The 19,757-nt window shown below is 45.5% G+C and overlaps 1 protein-coding gene across 1 annotated transcript; it reads left to right on the forward strand.

The window, feature by feature from the left end:
* The first annotated feature begins 9,030 nt into the window (after positions 1–9,030).
* On the forward strand, positions 9,031–16,319 carry bmp16 (bone morphogenetic protein 16). Its single transcript, XM_028962007.1, has 3 exons — positions 9,031–9,228; positions 13,403–13,719; positions 14,151–16,319. The coding sequence occupies exons 2-3, from the start codon at positions 13,410–13,412 to the stop codon at positions 15,113–15,115; spliced, it is 1,275 nt and encodes a 424-aa protein (XP_028817840.1). The 5' UTR covers positions 9,031–9,228; positions 13,403–13,409; the 3' UTR covers positions 15,116–16,319.
* The last annotated feature ends 3,438 nt before the right edge of the window (positions 16,320–19,757 follow it).

Raw genomic sequence — 19,757 nt, forward strand, 5'->3', positions numbered from 1 at the left:
GCCTTCTCACATGTACAGCCTTCCCACCCAAACCCACTACTTACACCCAAAAATAACAAACAGTGAGAATATAAACCAGTGTTCAACTGTGGGGGTAGTAGCCTAGTGGGTAACACACTCGCCTATGAACCGGAAGACCCAGGTTCAAATCCCACATATTACCATTGTGTCCCTGAGCAAGACACTTAACCCCAAGTGTCTCCAGGGGGGACTGTTCTCAGGACAAGCCACTTCAGGGCCAAATGACAAATTTGCCGGACACGGAGTCGTTGGAGGCCTTTAACAACGAGTGTGCAGCCAAGGGCTCTGGCTGTGTTTAGATTAGCTTGCAGAAGGTGGCTCCTTTCAGCTGGGGATGTTTACTGGAATGTGCCCATTGTGGCGGCCATCGGTGCACTGAGTCATCGTCTGCCTGAAGGTTTGTTTTACTTGCCTTCAGGGAATGTTGGCCGTGCTCCAGCGATTGTGAAGTCACTGGAGCTAATGTGACCCATGCACTTCCCTTCTTCAAGTGGCCCGGGGAGATAAAGAGAGTGCCAAGCCTGTGCCAGCCACCAACTGTGCCCCAACAGCTTCGGAGTCAGGCCCATCCTAATGTGGCATCGTTCTGAAGATCTCTAGGAAAGCTGGTCACAAAGCCAACATAAGACCTTGTCTATCTCAAAACTTCACTGAATTTGGCATTTCAGCCCTACAGTAACTTGTATTAGTCTTATAAGTCAGTCCATTAGCTATGTTAGTAGGATCTTGGAAATGTAATCCACAGATATTTCTGAAAAATTCACAAATATGTCATTGGGATCTACTCCATTTGACCTTCAAACAAAGTGATTTTTTTTAGGTTTAACTCAACGCTTGTTTTGTGCACATTAACCCAGAAAGGGAAGTATCACAGTATTCCATAATGGCAAGAATTACAAGAATCATAATTCCCATGTGAGTTAGCATATAGCCTGACAGAAAGTAGGAAAATGCCAGGCCACACACAGGGGCTATCCTTACAGAGCCCTGATGAATTCTGGTGTTAAGGTTCTGCTCCCTCTCTGGATTCTTCAACTGTAGAGCTGCTTTGCGATGACCTGGATCATCAGGCAATGGACCCTTACTCAGTGGCACCTCGGTTTCCTTACCTGCTAAGGCACCACTGCCCCATAATGTCCTTTAGTTTCATCGGCAGTTTTGTGTACTTTTCTCATAAATGAAGATGACATATCTGATGCCTCAAGAGCATCATGGTATAGCAGGGTGGAGCATTAGGGCCATTGTGCAGATGTGTGGGTGGGTGGGACACTCTGTCTAGACAGGAAGCAATGGACAAGCGAGGAGATTTTAATTAAAGTCTGAGAATCTCCGCTTATCTGCATCGGTGCAGAGTGACTCTCCCTCTTCTCCAGAGAATAAACAGGAAAATGTGCCCAACAAGAGAACGCTGGGATCTTTGTCTGTCCGAGCCCTCCACTGACTGGCTGATTATGCAATCTCCCATTATTTCAGCCAATGAAAGTGGACACTGGGCTGAGTGATTATGGGTGGGAGTTATTGCTTTGATCTTGCATAGCTTCCTAGTCACAAATAATGCACTGTGACTGCTAAAATACAATAAGAACATGTGGATTGCTTGTTGCAATATTTCACTGATCAAAAATGAGAAGGCGAAGCCATTTTTTGTGTAGGTGATGGGTCAGACATTCATGAATGCACTGAATGCGTCCAAATGAAATAAAATGTTTGAATATTTATTTCCATTTTTATTCCTATTTTCATAATTAATGTCACATTGAATTAATTAATTATGTTTTATTAAATTATTGATTATGACACTTGTAGCATTCCATAAAACCTTGAGAAACCTTGAGAGAGTCCTTCAGAATCTTCAGAGAGGAGACACGTGTTTTGAAGGAGATCTGTAGAGGATCTCTAGAGGATTTTCTTTCCCGGCCTAAATGTCTTTTTCCTGTCCGCACCACTCTTCTTCCCTTCTTTTCTCCTATGCTCATGATGTTCTTTTCCTCGACATCATCCGGGCATGCAGAGAGGCCTAATTGCTCGTAATTTAGCTCCCACACGCGATTGTGGGCCATTCTCTCGACAGACACACACCCGAACTTCATTCTCTGCCCCCTTCCATTCCGCGGGTCGCCTGCCTCCTTCATTCGTTGTCTTTGCCCCCTCGCTCCGTCTCTTTTTCTCGGTCTTTCCATCGCTTGTCGCTTGTTTTACTTGAGTCGGGACAAGGACACATGCCCATTAACCATGCGGCTGACGTCGGTGCCTCCTCCTCCTCCTCCCCCGCCCGTTCTCTCCGCCTTGCAAATTGGGGTCGCCGACCTTCATCACGCAAGCGAGTGACTCATCAGCTGGGCTCCGGCTGGCCCCGGTGAGGCTTGGACACCACACTTCCGTCCCCTCTGAAATTACCGGGCTCACCTGACATTGTCTGCTCTACACTGTCCTGTCGCTCTGCGGCAAAAGGAAGACGGGGAGAAGAGGAGGAGCGGGACGATGCGGAGAGATGAATAGAGGCTTGAAACCGGGGGAGGAGAATAGGTAGAGTGGAGGAGAAAGTCCAAGCGCAACACTTAGTGCTGATTTATGGCCGCTACAGGAGCTGCTTTGTTTGGGAGGTCAGTGGGTGTGGACGCAGTGGGGTGGTGGAGCGACAGAAGGGCGTTTGAAGCGGTGTAGGCGGGTGGCCAGGCCTGGGAGATGTACATTTTGGCAGGTTCCCAGTGCACGTCCTCTGTCCCAGCTTATTTACAGATGATATCTGTGTCTGGATCTGTAAAATGCTGTGGCATGAAGATAGCCGGCAGAAGACATCTTCCTCCCCTTCATCTAGAGTTAGTCCCAGCGGACCGCCCACCCCTCCTTGGCCCTCTCGGCTGGGCCGCTGGACCACAGGCCTGGAGAAGGGCTGGGAAACAGCTATGAGTCAACACTCCAGCTAGAGGTGGCCTGGGAGTTATGTGCTTTCATCCCATTTCACACAAGCTCACACATGGTGACCCCACCACCTCCAGAGAAAGCTGGGGACGGAGGCAGGAACAGGTGGTGCAACCGGACGTGTGGCACCTGTATTCACACACGGACTCTCACACCCTGGCCCGGTAACCTCTGCACATCTGGCGTGGAACGTCAGGCCTCTGTGCTGATACATAAATAATTTCCCCCGTTATGTGTAGCTGCTCTGTCCTTGCTCTGACGACTCTCTCACGCTTCTTCTCTCCATTCCCTTTTTCTTATAGCTCACCTAACATCTGACCCCATAGACCTTCATCATCAAATCCTTTTTAACTCCAGATCATGATGCATGGTAGTAACAAACTTACTTTCATGATGTTAAATTTAAAGATATGTTTGTGTTTTTTTGAGAAATACATAATTATTCAGTAGATATTTGCTCCCCGTAGGAAAATATATAAGCATGAATGTCTGTTGTCCTCACAGAACCTTCACAATTATGAAGGAAAATGAAATTGAAAAGTAGACGTTGTAAATGTAATGAACAGGTTGTCAGGTGAGTGCAATAAAAATGAACTGAAATAATGCTCAACTAAATGATTTATAATATTAAATAATGTATTGATATTAATATTCACCTGTTTATTCAGTTTATCTTAAACACAATTGTAAACGTGAACAAAAGAATGGTCACATGATTTGGATATGCTGTATATGGTAGTCCATATGAGAGTCGACCTTTAAAACCACAGTGCATGCAGTTTACACTCACATTTATTCTTTAAACGGGTATTTTATTAAAAAGTGATTTAGACACATCAGGAAATCAAGGCTCATGAGGTACAAAACAGGGACTATGTTTTATATAATTATATAATGCCGCTTTTTGTATGGACCAAACCCATCTAACAGCACACCATCTGTGCCTCTGACCTTAAACTGCCAAGAAAACATACACACATGCACGCTCATGTATACACAATCTTCCCCAATCTGAGCCTCTTAAAGTGCTGTGCACAACATGTTTACTGGGTCTTTCCAATCCCCCCATCACTCCTGACCACCCTTTCTGCTCCCCATATCTCTCACTGCATCCTCCCTTGCACTTCTCATGCCCCACGTTCTACTAAAAGCTATTTACATACTTCCCGGGTTGTCACCGTGGTAACGGAGGCAACTTTGGGGCTGAGCTGCAGGTGCTGCTGTTTAGATTTTTGTGGGAATTTCTTTTTTTTTTTTTTTTAAGAGAAGGTTTTTGGGCCCCCGGCCTTATTTATGCATTTATGGTCAGTGACCCAGACAGGTTTATATGAACGGCAGTGCACACTTCCTGTTATTTTTTACTCCTCCCCTCCTTCCCCCAGTCACTCCGAATCCCCCCCCTCGGCCATCCAATTTCATGAGACCACCAGTTCTGTCAGGACTTTTTTTTTTTGCAGTGTGCAGTTTGCATCCTTGTTGCTCTTATTGAAGATAAACGGTCGATTAGACAGTTTGTGGGAGCAGACAGAGGAAGTTACACGGATGCTAAAAACAGCCAACCGGTGCCTGTGGGAGAGCGACAATCAGCAAAGAGCACGCCGTTTTCAGATTGTGCGCTCCAACACTGTCAAGGCTAAAAGTCCACAACACTGTGTCAAAATGAAAGAGATGTCTGGCTTCTTGTGAGTTCAACCTCACCTTCAGTCCTCTTTCAAACATTTTGTTAGATTTCAGGTAGTAATGATCGTCTACAGCCTGCAGTCCTTCCGTAGAGGCGCTTACACACGTTACACGGTGCATTGTGGTTCTTGCTCTAGGTTCTAAAAATGCTATAAAACCATGTGTCTCCCAGTGTGTTTACAGGAGCAGCAGGACAGTCGCCATGTCAACTGAGATGTCTGTGCGTGATGGGGCATTGGGGAGAAGGGGTGCAGCCTTCTTCTCTCTGTATTTCAGGAGCTATCTGTTATTTCAATGTTCCATGAAACCACCAATAAAACCCCTTTTTTTTTGTGCTGCTCGTGTGCGGAGAAACCTGACAAGAAACCAGGAGCAGAGGGAAATTAAGAGAGGAAGAGAAGGAGTCCTGAGAGACGCTTCTTTAACCTGTCCAAACCGCTCAGTCATACAACTCTCTTGTTTTATTTCCTTCATCCCAACCTGCCACTCGCCTCCTCAGACATGCCAGCAAGGCACAGCTGTGTGTGTGTGTGTGTGTGTGTGTGTGTGTGTGTGTGTGTTTGTGTGTGTGTGTGTGTGTGTGTGTGTGTGTGTGTGAATGGTGCTCCTCTTTTTCCTCTTTGTGAATGGGTGGGTTGATAGGAGCTTGTAACCTGAGCAGCCTGCTGTCATTGTCTCCCTCCCTCCCAAGGAGGTGACCTCACCAAAACCATACCCCAACAGCCACTCTTTATCAGCCATTGCCAGCACCCCAACTGGGAGGAGAGCCCTGTTTTTACGTGCAGTGTAACTACAAGACAAAGTCAAGATCAAGGGTATCATTTTATGCACACCTTCATTCATTGCTGGTCATAGATTTGATATAATATTTCACGTGCAACGATCCAGTCTGAGACTGACATTGATCACAGCATCGGTCATTCCAAGTCAACCGGTTCCACCTCTCCCTACACCTCTCCCTACGTTCCTGTGTTAGCTGTATGCAATTTACGTATGCTGGGTAGGTCACAGAGACGTCATCGGCTCATTAGGTTACCCTGACCCCTGAGGGACCAGAACGTGACCCTATGACGAGTGTTTATGGTGGACGCCCGCAAAAAAATGTATCAAGGCTTCAACCCCTTCACTCTTTTACAAAATGATTGTCACAATAGCAAGGACAAACTCCCAGACGCACATCCTGGTCCACATCTGCCCGAGCTGCAACCTTGTCTTTAAAATTTGTACAAATGATATCACTGGAATTTGATGGCAGAGAGCGTGGGGACAGAGTGCGGCGTTGTGAGTGCCTGTGCGGCACATGGCATTTCAGTGAAAGTAGGAACATTTAGATCTAAAAAGAATCAGATGACATATTTATAATGGTCATTTTCATAAAACAGCCGCATGTGTGTGTTTCTTGAATTATCTGGCAACCCAGAGGGATGCCATGTGGCAAGCGTGCACTGCAGGGTGTTGGATTAACAGAGCACTTAGTGGAAACTTGTTGCCCATCAATGTCTCTCTCGCTCTCGCTCTCTTTCGCTTACTTGCGCTCTCAGTGTCTGTAATACACTGTTTTAAAAAAAACAGTGAGGTCAGAAGAAAGGAATCTTATCTTAGAAATGCACTTTGGAATTCCTATCAAATGCAAAGTCTGTCCCTGTTTCAGCAAGAGTCTGTTTGTGTTGTGTTATGCTGTGTGTGTGTGTTCAAGTGAACTGAAAAACCTCAGAACATCAATTAATCATCCATTAAAACAATGACGTCTCTCTTATGCTGTTTCCATTCCTCTCCTTCTTCCATTTTTCTTATCTTCTCATGTGCTTTTGGCAGCTCACCTACATCTGACCCCATAGACCTTCGCCATCAGGAGAGTCCAGATCATGATGCACAGCGGTAACAAATGGATCTCAGTGGATAGTCTACCTCCACCAACCTGTGGACCACCGTTGCTTTCCGAACCATCTCTTGACAAACACGAAAAGGAGGAAGTTACCTGAACCAATGACGGATCCTGACGCGGAGATAAGGAAGGTTTTCACACGGCCTCTCCCGTGTGCTGCAGCACACAGATAATAGTAAACCTACTCTTGGAGAGGCCACGAGGCGATGGCTGCTACTTTGAGGAAATTGAATTTTCTTGAAATGCTACAGGAAATGAATGAGTGAATAATTGAATGATTGACCGTTTGACTTTTTATTACGTATGCAATATCTTTTAACCTCATAAAAGGCCGGAGTTCACTGGCAGTGGTATGCTCGGAGGCTTAGCCTAGTTTGTTTTTGTCATGGGGGAACACTCTGTATAAAGTCCTCTGATCTGTTCTGTGATCTGTTGAACAGACTCGACCATTTCCTGACATTATAAGCGTCTGCCATCATTACATCTGTTCTGTGTACGTCTTTACGGTGTGGGGTTAATAAAAGTAAAAGTATTTAACCATTAACCAGACACATCTCATCATGGTGAGGACAGTGTCCTCCACTTGCTTCCGGTCTTTCACCAGAGCTGGAGAAATTGATTTTTCCTCAGCTTGCCACCAGCCATTCTGAATTTTTATGAATATTTTGAAAGAAGTTGGCATGTGTGTGTGTTTGTCACTCTCCAAAACTCCAAATAAGCCTATAAGAATTCTTAAAATTCACAGATTGGTGGAATTCTGTAATATATGTTATGGTGTGTGTGTGTGTGTGGGTGAAGTGAGGTGGGAAAATGCTGAAGGCCAGTTAAGACCGCAGAGTTATTACTTTTAAAGATCCTCCACCCCCGTCGGAATGTAAAGGGCCCTCTGGCCTGTAGAGTGGGAAACGTGGAGGCAGACATCTCTCTTTTACCTCAATATGGAGGAATCCCTCCCCTTCCAAATTCAACAAAAAGCCGTCCAGATCGATGTCCACACTACATCCATGCAAAATTTTACTGTAATACCCTAATGGCACTAAAGCATACAGGAAGCACAACACCATTGGCCAATAGCGTGAGAGCCGTAGACTCTACCACACACTTTCTGATATCTCGGGCTAGGGTACAACCTCAGGACTTTGGTCTGAGTGAATATTCACTTCTGATTGGCGGTTAGGTGTGCACTGTACATGTTCATTGCATTTCTAAATAAATAAGATACATCATCATTTAAATTTTTGCCATGATGATGGTAAGAATATTTTTCATATTTATCAAATCCCACATGTTGAAATGTACAGCACAGGTATTCCGAGTCCTCTCATCCAATCACCATGTGAGGTGGTTGCATTTCTTTTTTATGGATTCCGTGACTTTGTTTCATTACCATTTACTGTGGGGGAGTCCATGCTTGTAACAGCTGTGTGAAGGTGAGCTATGTCACGTTTGTTACGGCTTTATGACGTGACATTAAGCGAAGTGGCCCAGATTACACTTATCCTTATCGAAAGAGTGCAAGTGTTTGGAAATGTGTCATCAGGCCCTTTCCCCGAAGCCAGATATTATTTACCTGACTGTAGAGAAGCCTGTGTTGTTGGCTTTGTGCACTTCTGTGAGTGTTTGTGTGTTTGTGCTCTGAAGGGGTGGGGGTGTGAGGTGCATGATGAGGAAAGTAGAGTAATTCTCCAAATGCAGTCCAGTCTGTCAGACAACTCATCCGGAGAGACGTTTGCTCAGAGCGCCGCCTGATCCATACCAATTCGTTTGGAGGAAGCTGGAAGGACGACTGCACCTTGGTCCCTTGCAGAAGCCAAAAAAAAAAAAAAAAAGAGCTGCAATTTTATTGGCTGGCCCTGCCCATTCATCTGCCGGAGTGACTTCATCCCATCCCCTCGCTCGCTCATTCACCGCTTCGCTGCGTGTCTCTGCCGTTTTTTTTTTTTTTTTTAAGACGACTATCATATGAGTTGTGCTATTGCTGCCGATGCGTCCAGTTTCCTCAAAGACACAAGGAGACAAGAGCGCAGGAGGCCTGTGGAGAGTCTGTCTGTTAGCCCTGACCTTATCTGCGTGTGTGGAGGGGTGGAGAGAGAGGAATCTGCCTCGGTGACATCACTATCAGGGAGGGTCCGAATGGACAGGAAAGTCAATTAGAGTTTAACTGAGTTTACCAGCTGGAGAGAGAGAGGGAGAGAGAGGGTGGAAAAGGGGGAGGAGAAAGAAAGAAAGAGAGAAGGAGAGACGAACTGAGAGAGGAGGGGAGAGAGTGACAGTTAGGAAGCAGAGGAGGATCAGGAGGCATTTGCACTGGTTAATGAAAAAGCCCGCCTCGTTTCCTTCTTTCCTCTTAGTTTCTTTCTTCTTGCTTCCTTTGTTCTGTGTTATTATTCTTTTGCTTTTCTTCTGCGTAACTCGCCCGGCAGTGGACGGGGCAAACGTGGCTGGACTAAGGCACAGGGGAGCTGAGGAGAGCTTATCTGAGAGTGACAACAGGATGGCAGGGTGGTCAGGGTAAGGGGGGACGGGGTGGGGGAGTGTCAGACATCCCAGAAGCCCCGTGGAGGCGAGTCTGGCTTCTGCCCTCCAGTGTGGCCGCGGGGGGCCAGACCGGTGGTGCGAGAGATCGGGAGGCGGCCGTCAGAGAGCAAGAGGCAAGGGTGTGTAACACTGGAGCTGAAGAACAAGCCATGGATTCTGAACAGTACCTACTGCATCCGGACGTGAGTACCGCGCACACACACACACACACACACACACACACAGAAACAGGAAAACAAAACCTGCTGAAGCGAGGCTTATTAAGCACACACACACACACACACACACACACACACACACACATCCTGACCACAGGGAACTTTGCTGCTCAAACCATTACGCACTTTGAAGGAAACACGCGGGGAGAGCTGATCCTCTTGCACGTAGACACACGCGCGTCCCCACAAACGGCAGGCCGCGGTCCTCCCGTTCACATTTCTGTGGCGTGGGTGGGGCAGGTTGGATCTGGAGAGGAACGGATAACCGCCGCCGCGCACTTCATTACATGATGTGTGTCTACCGCGACGAAATATCCCGGCGGCCACCGAGCCAACGCATACCATCACTGTAAAGCCGGGGCAAGGCTGGGCTCAGTGATGAATTCTGTGTGCTTTACACACTGGTGTGAGTGTGAGTGTGTGTGTGTGTGTTGATTAGGCCGATTATGGTACTTAGCGTGCAATTGTCGTGCTGGGAATATGGACATTTTTCTGTGTGTGTGAGAGAGACACCAAGATCTGTTATGGCTGAAATATGTACAGTGCAGGTGCACATGCCGTCCTATCCCACTGAAGCAGCCAGCGCACAATTAGGAGAAACAGACTTCACTCCACCCCAGGGTGAGGTCAGATAAGATGATCCTTCATTAGTCCCACAAGTGGGAAATTGACATCGTCATCAGGCTGTGGGAAAAGGCATTTGATGATTTCTTTTCGATGACACTTTATATCTTTACAATGGCAACAAGTAATAACCTGAACACAGACTTTAATCTTTACACACTGAAATCGTGTCCCGGGAACAATTTAAGCCCACAATGACGTTTGGCTGCAGCCCAAAGTAAAGACATGAATGAAAGTCTACAGCACATCGCTGTCCACTAGACCACTGAGAGCGCTGCCTGGGAGCCCTCATCCTCAAGGATGTAATATATATATATATATATTGTGTGTGTGTGTGTGTGTGTGTGTGTGTGTGCGAGTGTCCGTGTTTTTGAGGTCCGAGGAATTTTGTATGTTTTTCATGCAGTTGACCTTACAGTGCTGGACTAACATTATTCTCACAGTCTCCACACGGAACTTTCCTTCTCTCTTTCTTGCCTGCACAATCTGCTTCATCTTGGGGTTTTTTTGTGAAGGTAGCAGAGGAAGAGAGGGGAGAAAAGGGGAGAGTGAGGAGTCACTCCGGGGAAAAGAAAGTGGAGAGCCACAGCGGCGCGGGATAAATCGGCCTCCTGCGTTGACCTGCACTCCCTTCCCTACAGCCACCTCCGAGGGTCCGAGAGGCGAGCAGAATCTCTGTAGCTGTACAATACTGGAAAAAATACCACCTAAATCTAGAAAAGGGAAGGAGTCGGTGTCATAAAGCCAGGGAGATAAAGTTGAAGGGACGGATAAAGAGAGAGACAGAGAGAGACCCAATGAAGAATAGAAGGAAATAGCAGACACAGCTCCCTGTCTAATTTTATGATGTACAGCTCGCGTGTGGCACATGTCCTGCCGAGGGGTCACAGAATATCTAATAACACACGCGCACACGCTTGATTAGTACCCTTCCTCGCAGAGCGGAGGGAGGATGTAGGAGGAGCGAGAGAGTAATTGCAAGGATGACAGCCGCCGCGATAAATAAAACCGCCCAGGGCGTGGCCGAGAAGGTGACAGCTAAAAACAGCCAAATTAAGTTTGACTCGGGGGCTGGGGGGTGTCCTGGGACACAATTACAGAGTCAAGGTGGTTGTGTCTGTGTGTGTGTGTTGTCCTTAATTTATTTTACGAGCAAATGAAAGAATTGGTTAAGGGTCAGTGGGCATTGGGTAAGAATGCACACACACACACACACACACACACACACTCCTGTCAGGTATCGCTGCTTCTCTTCTGCATGTTGCTCTGTTAGTACCGAGCTGAGAGGAGGTAGAGCAAGTAAAGCAGCGTTTTGTAGTTTCATACCTGGGCAGGATTATTAAACTAGGTAATAAAGATCTGTCTGTGCCACTGATTCCTGAGGGGATATAGAGTTAAGTAAGTGGGGGTCACGAATATAAAATTGTTGCAGTAGTCTGGCAATATGAACGGACAATGAATGTGGGTGTGTCACTGCTCACTTTCAACTAAATTTCCTTACCCGCCATGCAGGGGTGGCCTGGCGGGTAAGGAAACAGACCCGTAATCGGAAGGTTGCGGGTTCAAATCCCGAACCACCAAGGTGCCACCTGAGGTGCCCTTGATCAAGGTACCGTCCCCACACACTGCTCCCTGGGCGCCTTTCATGGCTTCACAATGACAATCACTTCATACTTTCCACTGACATTTTCAACATTTACCTTGCTATATTTTCATTTCTGTCCCCATGTTAAACTGGATGTTGGTCATTGTGATGAAACTGTTCAGTTTTTGGACCTGGGTCTCCTGTCTGCAAACCTTCCTTTTAAGGAAATGCTCCTACATATAACAAATTAGGTTTTCACCTGAAAAATAAACTTATTAAACTGTGTAAAAATGTTTTATTTTTGCTGCTGTTTCGGGACTTAATTCACAGTCAAACATGGTTACCTAAAGAAGACAGGTTAAATAATTCTGTGCAAATATAATGACGACATGGTCCTTTAGTGTTTATGCTTAAGACAGCGTTCTGGCATAATTGGTCATTCAAAGAAATGACCTGTTAGTAAACTCTAGGAAAGGAAGAAAGACTTTGGTAGTTACACTTCACCTGTCAAGAGACTTTTAACCTTTAGCTCCTCACCTTTGACCCCGAGGCCATCAGCCCAGCAGGGATCTTCCCAGGGTTTTTGTATGTGCATGTGTGTTACCATAACTAGACTTGTTAGGCCTGTTCCTCTGGGAGCATCACCGCCCTGCTGGAGATAAGATCACAGAGGCAGACACACACTTAAATATTGCCACACACACACAAAAACCACACCCACACCGCACCGAAACAGAGATGATCAAGAGGGAGTTAGGAGCTCTCTCTCTCACACACACACACACACACACACACACGCACACAATTACACACTCACTCAGTCACCCTGACAGCGATATGATCACAGTGTTGAGTTCACACACCCTGACAGAGATAAGATCATAAAGTTGAGTTTATGAAAGCCTGTAATCTGCCAATCTATCAGAGGGAAAGACAGAGCCTCAGGCCACCCATTACACAAGCGGGAGTGTTAACCGCACACGCTGCCGGGGCCTAAACCACCTCAAACGGCATGGATAAGTGACATCCTCAGACGTCATTACAGGTCTGTGCTGGAAATTTGTCCTGTCATTATCTGTGTTTAGAGAGACGATTACGAAACTCCTCGTAAGTGTCTGTTCGTAGCTGTCACCTGCGTTTTAAAGGTTTCTCTCGGCACACTGCTGATTACCGGTAAAGTATACTGCCAATTGAAGTATTTCTAAGTAAAGCGTGTCACACACTTAGATTTCAAAACCGTTAAAATCACGCACCACAGTCATGGGAAGGAATGCGAGGCAGACCTCACCGCCTGTCTCACCGCCTGACACCAGATCTGTCACACTATCACAGAAAACTGTGACAAACGACACGCAGAGGCGCAGTTCAGACACACGGCCTCTCCAGGGCAGCGGAGGAAATGAGAAAGAAGGGAGGCCGAGGCTGTTTTCAGCACATCTGTCACATTTGTCATTAGGACCAGTGCGCAGGACAGCCGCGTGGGGCTAACGAATGGCCCCCCAGAGCGCGGCTATTAATCACCGATGCACACAACCTTGTCCCCAGAGCTCCCAGCGCCGTGATGACATGGTGCGCTAAATTAACAATAAAATCCTAACAACAGGGACGACTTGCTAGCCAAGTACAGGGGCGGCTGTAAAAACAGGGGTCACGCCTGACCGCCAGACAATCATTAAATCATTAAATAAGACGTAGGAAAGGACCTTGAAGAGAAGTCCAAATGAAAGCCATAATTGCTTTTTTCATAACTAGCTTTTGCATCAGGTGTAGTACAAAAACAAGCTTTACAATCATGGAATTCATGGCCTTTAAACACTTTTTAATGACGTTTTATGAGGCAAAATGAGTCGTTTTATCACACAAAACACTGATAGGTAGCAAATGTGCTGATAAGCCTCAGCATGACATGGGTGTTGTTTACTTTTCCAGGTCCACCATGTTCCCTGCTAGCCTCCTGGTCCTGATGACCCTGTTGCTGTCTCAAGTCTTCTCGAGTGGCCCGGGGAACGCCAACCCCTACTCTTCTTTGGACCCCTCATTGGCCCATTCCATCCAGAACCTCCTGCTGACGAGGCTGGGACTGCAGTCTCACCCCAGCCCCCGGCCTGGCGTCCCCGTCCCTCAGTACCTGCTGGACCTCTACCGCTTCCATGTTCAGCAGCACCACCTGATCCAGGACCCACTCTTCAGCTACCCTGGCCAGCACGTGCAAGGGGCCAACACCGTGCGCAGCTTCCATCACATTGGTGAGAAGAGGCCTTCTGTGTAGGCATTACTTGGCCACATTCTAGGGATGGTTTCCTTGCAAATTCCTAACTTTCCCCCCAAAGACCAGAAAGAACTTAATTAAAAATCTACTCGGTAGATGTGTAGATATACAGAGAAGGTTCTTTTACAGCATTTATCTGACGCCCTTATCCAGAGTGACCGTAACAGTGACAGTCCCCCTGGAGACATTAAGGGTTCAGTGTCCTGCTCAGGTAGTAAGTGGGATTTGAACCTGTGTGAATAAGGGGCAACCACACAGTTTTTCCAAATCACAGCCTTACATGTAACTGAGGCTGATCTTGCTGGGTCTTGCAGTATGTATTTCAAACTAGGTATTCTCCATTACGTCCTAAAAAGTGAAACGTAAAGCCAATTTTATTAAGATGTTAATACATTCTCTTTCCTTCAGAGGCAACAGAGGACCCTCTTGACCATGAGAAGGGCCCAGCAGGAGCAGACAGGGTCCTTCTGTCCTTCAATGTCTCATCCATTCCTCTGGATGAGAGGCTGGTCTCAGCAGAGTTGCGTTTTTTGCGGTGTGGATCAGGATCTCAGTCAGTCAGCCTGTACCTCTCCGACACACAATCCGACCCCAGACCCTACCTGGTGGAGTCTCGCCACCTCAGGTCCAACCGCAAGAGCACAGCATCATGGGAAACATTTAGTCTTGCCAAAGACTTTCTCCTAGATGCAGTGAAAGCAAGAATGGGCAGAGTCACCTTCCTTCTGGAAGTGATGCCAGAGAATCAGACGTTTCAGGATCAGAGGGCGGGAGAGGACGGGCATTTGCGCATTCGCAGATCGGCAGGGCAGGATGAGCCAAGTTGGGCGCATCAGAGACCCCTGTTAGTGACTTACAGCCACGATGGGCGCAGTGAACCCCTGGTCCCACTAGACAAAAGGACCCCTATTTGGTCACGGCGAAGGCGAGGAAGGAAGAGCAGCAGCAGGTCCACTAGGCAGGAGTGGGTGTCCAAGTCGGCTTGGCGTGGTGGCTGGTGGGGTGACAGGAGGGTGAAGAGGAACGGTGGACGGGCTGCGAAGCTGAAACGCCTCTCCCGGGCGCGATGCCGCCGCCAGCCGCTCTACGTGGACTTCAAGGACGTCGGCTGGAACAAATGGATTGTGGCGCCCAGCGGCTACGAGGCCTTCTTCTGCCTGGGCGAGTGCCGCTTCCCGCTGGCTGAGCACATGAACTCATCCAGTCATGCCATGGTTCAGACCCTGGTGAACTCGGTCAACGGTGCCGTGCCCAAAGCCTGTTGCGTCCCTACTGCCCTCAGCCCTATCGCCATGCTGTACCTGGATCAGAACGACCACGTAGTACTGAAGAACTACCAGGACATGGTGGTGGAAGGCTGTGGCTGCCGATAGCAGGGAGGAGAAAGTAGGAAACAAAGGGAAAAATAGAGACAAAAACATGAAGAAAAATGGGACAGAGAGAGAAAGTATCAAATGACCAAAAGAATATAGGACCAAAATATCTAGAGAGGGAGTTAGATGACAAAAAAGAGCTCTGGCAAAAACACAAACATCTCCCACCATCCATATCTACTAAAAAAAATTCAGCATGTGTCCTCCCTTCACTGTGTTGTCTCATGGTGACGGTCATCACCTATCTCGGTGTCAGTGTCAGTGCCCTGGCCTCCTGTACAGCCCAGTATATTCTATGTACAGCTGCTCCCTGCCTAATTCTCCTTCTTCAGCATGTGGAGGGGGGACAAAATACAAAAAAAAAAAAAAAACCTGACAACCCAAGGACCCCCCCCCCGTCTCGCAACACATTTCCGTAGCACGGTTAACACGTACCTTCTTGATGCAAGGCAAAAAAAAAAGCAATTGACTTTTTTCACTGTCAAATATTTAAAACCATGGCAATAATGCAGAGAATTTACTATGCTATAGTTTGAATGTTATTATTTAAAGAGATATTTTTCATTACTATTCACATTGCTTAAACAGATAATGCTTGGTGTTTGGTCATAAAGTAAATATAATTTAAAAGATTCATTTATATATTTAAATATAAAAAAATGTATGGTGTATTTAATCCTGCCAAAAAATATTGAAGGACTTTTCAAAAATATACATACACAAAAACAAAAGACAGAAACATTTGACCGATCCATAAAATTGTGGTGGCTTTTCCTTGACCCTAATTGACTCACTATGAGTGTGCATGTACTTGTACTGTTTTTTGTCCATTTTGTGTATGCTGATCTTGTGAGCTACTGCCTACCATTTAAGAATAACATGTCGTTGATTCCACTGAGCCATCTTACATTTCAGCATATGCTTCAAAACTGTACTCTACGCTACCATGGTGGCATTGTCATTGCAGGAACTGTGTACAACATTTTGCCAATTCAAAAACAAAGCAATCATAAGAAAGTAACATTACAGCTTGTGGCATAAGGCCATTTGTGTGGTAGTCTGTGAGTTGAATATATGTCATGAATATGATTTTTTTGTTTTGATTTTTGTCACCACAGAAATGTGCATTTAAAGCACAGTCTATAAAACATTGTGTCTGAAATCTTTGTGAAATGTGTAATAAATCTGTACTGCTTTCCCTGAATTTCTCCTGAATCATAATTTGTTGGTTTTATTTGAGTAGTTCTGGTTTTGTCTTTTTATAGTAAAACAATCACAATGATCACAATATATGTGATGGTCCATCAGAGCTACAGTCCAGGCACAGAAGAAAACCCAAAAGGCACAAATCTTGTTGTAAGGGCAAATAAGCACATCTAACGCATGGATCTCTACTGTCCCCATGTGTCCCCTGTGTACTGTGCCACAATGTGTCCCCTGAATGCACCTTCTTAAAAACAATCCAAAACCAGTGGAATCTTGATATCTGAACTACTTGCATTAGATCATTCACTGATCAGATCTGAATGTACATTTGATCCTCTTCTGTTTGTGTCCCATGCTTTCACCTGCCCCCACCCCTGCCCCCACAGAAGTCCGAATACTTGCTGCATCCCATTACAGACCAGAATTTTGTTCATAGCACTAAATCAGTGGGTGGAAGCTGATCCAATGGAGGTTCTGGAGGATTTAGGTTTTGGGGAGAAGGGGGGGGGGTGCTTGCAGCTCCAACAGTTTGAGCACCAGCAGTTTCCGCCAGCCATAGATGGAATTTTCTAGTAATGGGGTGCGTATGGGGTACACTACCGGTCAGCAGCTCATGGCCAAAATTTGGTGTGCTTGTTAGAGGTGAGAGGGAAAGAGAAACTACACAAATCCCTGTGTGTGTTTAATATTAACCCTGTAACTACTGATTCTAAGTCGCTCTGAATAAGGACGTCTGATAAATGCTGTAAATGTAAATGTAAATAATTTCAAAATAAATTCTAAAATGTATGGGTAGCCAGTGGAGCATGGATACAACAGGAAATGAGTTCATATTTCTGTATCAATGCATGCAGCAGCATTTTGTACCTTTTGAAGGTGAGTTATACCAGAAACACTACATAAATTCAGTTACAGTAATCATGCATTGGATGGATTGCTGTCAGAAAAGTCTGCTTGGAAAGAATTGGCCTTATTTTAGCCAACTGCCTCAACTGGAAGAAGCTAGATTTAACCACAGCTCTGATTTGGCGGTCAAGTTTAAGGTTAGCAGATTCCTAACAACTGGCTTAACATATTGTGCCAGGAGCCTAAATCCAAATGACCTTTGTCTTATCCTCATTACATTCAGACAACCAGGCCTTAATGTCTTCGAGACACTCCAGTAGTAGTACTACAGAAAGGGCATACAGAAGGTTCACTCCACCAAATAAGACTTAAACCACTAAAACCAGAGCTACACACCTGATGTCCAGCCACTGTTTCAAATAGGAGAGTAAAATTACATGATCCACTGTGTAAAAAAGCAGCAGTCAAGTCTTCAAAGGACAGGGCTGATAGAGCTCCAGAGATTGTGGCTGAAACAATGTATATAATTATTAGAATTATTAAGAACTGGGTCAAGTGCAGATTTTTTAATAGGCGGCGGTAATACTGTATGTTTAAAGCCTTTAGGGACCACACCAGAGGACCATTGCCAATTTAAGAACACAAGGCCCCACAGTGGAAAAGACATCTTTAAGAATTCATGAGGGAACAACATCTTTAGGAGAACCTGAAGATTTTAAATGGTAAAGAAATCAAAGTTACAGCCTCAAACCTGTCCCTCGTGCATTTTACAAATAACAAATATATAGTTAAGAAAATTAAAATAACCCAAAGATTTAACTTCTGTTTCTGAGTTTATAGGTTGGTTTAGATTTAAGTCTGGTCTGGTTACATGTATAATACACGAAAATACAGCTATAAAAAACTTTTTTTTAAATATTTGTTTTATATATTTTTTATATTTTTTACAACTTGCAAGAAGGTGACATTCCTTTTCTTTCTTACTTACTTCTTCCTCTTACAGATGTCAGGGCTGGGTAGGGTTGAGGTCACTGCATTGGAGATGTTCAGGGAATGAAGGTTTTATAACCACCCTCCCCACCTTTCGTCATGTTGGGTATCGCTGGTCTTGACCCAGTCAGACTCCCCCACCCATAAATCACAGTTCCCACCTGACCTGAGCCGTCCACAGAGCAGGTGCCTGGTGTCACTTCGCAGGTCTGTAGTGCAACTCAACGCTAACCTGTAAATCACTGAACACCTGATGCAATAATGATGTGCGATTCAGGAAAAATCTGCAACACACCTGAGCAAATACATGAGTGAATTACGTAATGGAACACATCATATAACGTTAACGTGTCTATTAAAAAAAAGTCTTCATGCCCACGCTACATTCTCCATCGCACAAAGACCGAGCTAAATTCCAAATAGCGATATTATAAAGAGTGCATTGAGACCGGATACTAAAATATCTGTCTTTTGTAGGTGTACATGATTTATATCCTGGAAAAACAATCCTCCCTTCTCCACGGGATCAGGCCACTGTAAAACAGAGCTAGACAGTAAAGCAATAATTTAGGCCCAGTAGCTGTAAACGTAAAAACAAATGTCCAGACATCTGGACAGGCTGGACACTGGACCATGCCACATTCAAGCAAAGCTGACATAAATTCGATTTATGAATGGAACTTTCCTCTGGATGTCTTTTTCTGTTGTTTCAAAGCTGACCTTACACTTACATTTATGAAGGATGATACCAGGTGGCACAGCACCTCCGTCCCATGATGCAACGGGACTTTTATTTCCAGACAGCCCAGAAACAACTGAAATATACATACAGGTACATAGTGTACTGTTTTTTAAAACGTTCCAATTTTTTAGACACTGGTACATCTCAGTATATCTCAGCACCTACCAATCAGCACCTATCAATTACGAGTGTCGTGACCCCCACAAAAATCTGATCCAACCCCCCCCCAGAAAAATAATCACATCAATAAATATATAAATTAAACGGCACCAAAAAATACAGTTCTGGCAGCTCGAATGGCACCTTTTATGTCAATTTATACTTTTAAAAATTTCACTGATTTAGAAAACACACTTTATAAGTGGTGAATTGTCATTTCGTACCGCAACCCCCTATCATGCACATAAGATATTCAATTGCACCTCCTTGTAAGATTTCAGATCTAAGTGTAGAGAGTTTCCAACGTCCACAGATGGCCCCTTTTCCTTTGTTGCGGACCTTTCTTCACCATATTCCCCATCATGTATGTATTATACACTATGTTTAATGTACAGAGATATTAGTTCTGGAGTTGATGGAGTCAAGTGATTTTGTGGGGAAAGAAAGCTACAGTGGCTGAGATGAGACACCACACTCCCTGTCTCTCCCACAACTGCTGTCTCTGGAGGCATTAGAGAGGAATAGCAACTGAGTTTCAGAAAGTGAGGAAGAAACGGAGAGAGCCAAACAGTGGTCCCAGACCCCCCAGCCGATCATTGCAGCACTGCTAAAGAACTCACCACAACTCACCACTTCTGTTTGCTCTCATAAACTGGCTATACGCAATTCCCAAGTCAAGAGGCTTGTGCTCAGGGTGGT

The sequence above is a fragment of the Denticeps clupeoides genome, chromosome 19, assembly GCF_900700375.1.
Source record: "Denticeps clupeoides chromosome 19, fDenClu1.1, whole genome shotgun sequence".
Lineage (NCBI taxonomy): Eukaryota > Metazoa > Chordata > Actinopteri > Clupeiformes > Denticipitidae > Denticeps > Denticeps clupeoides.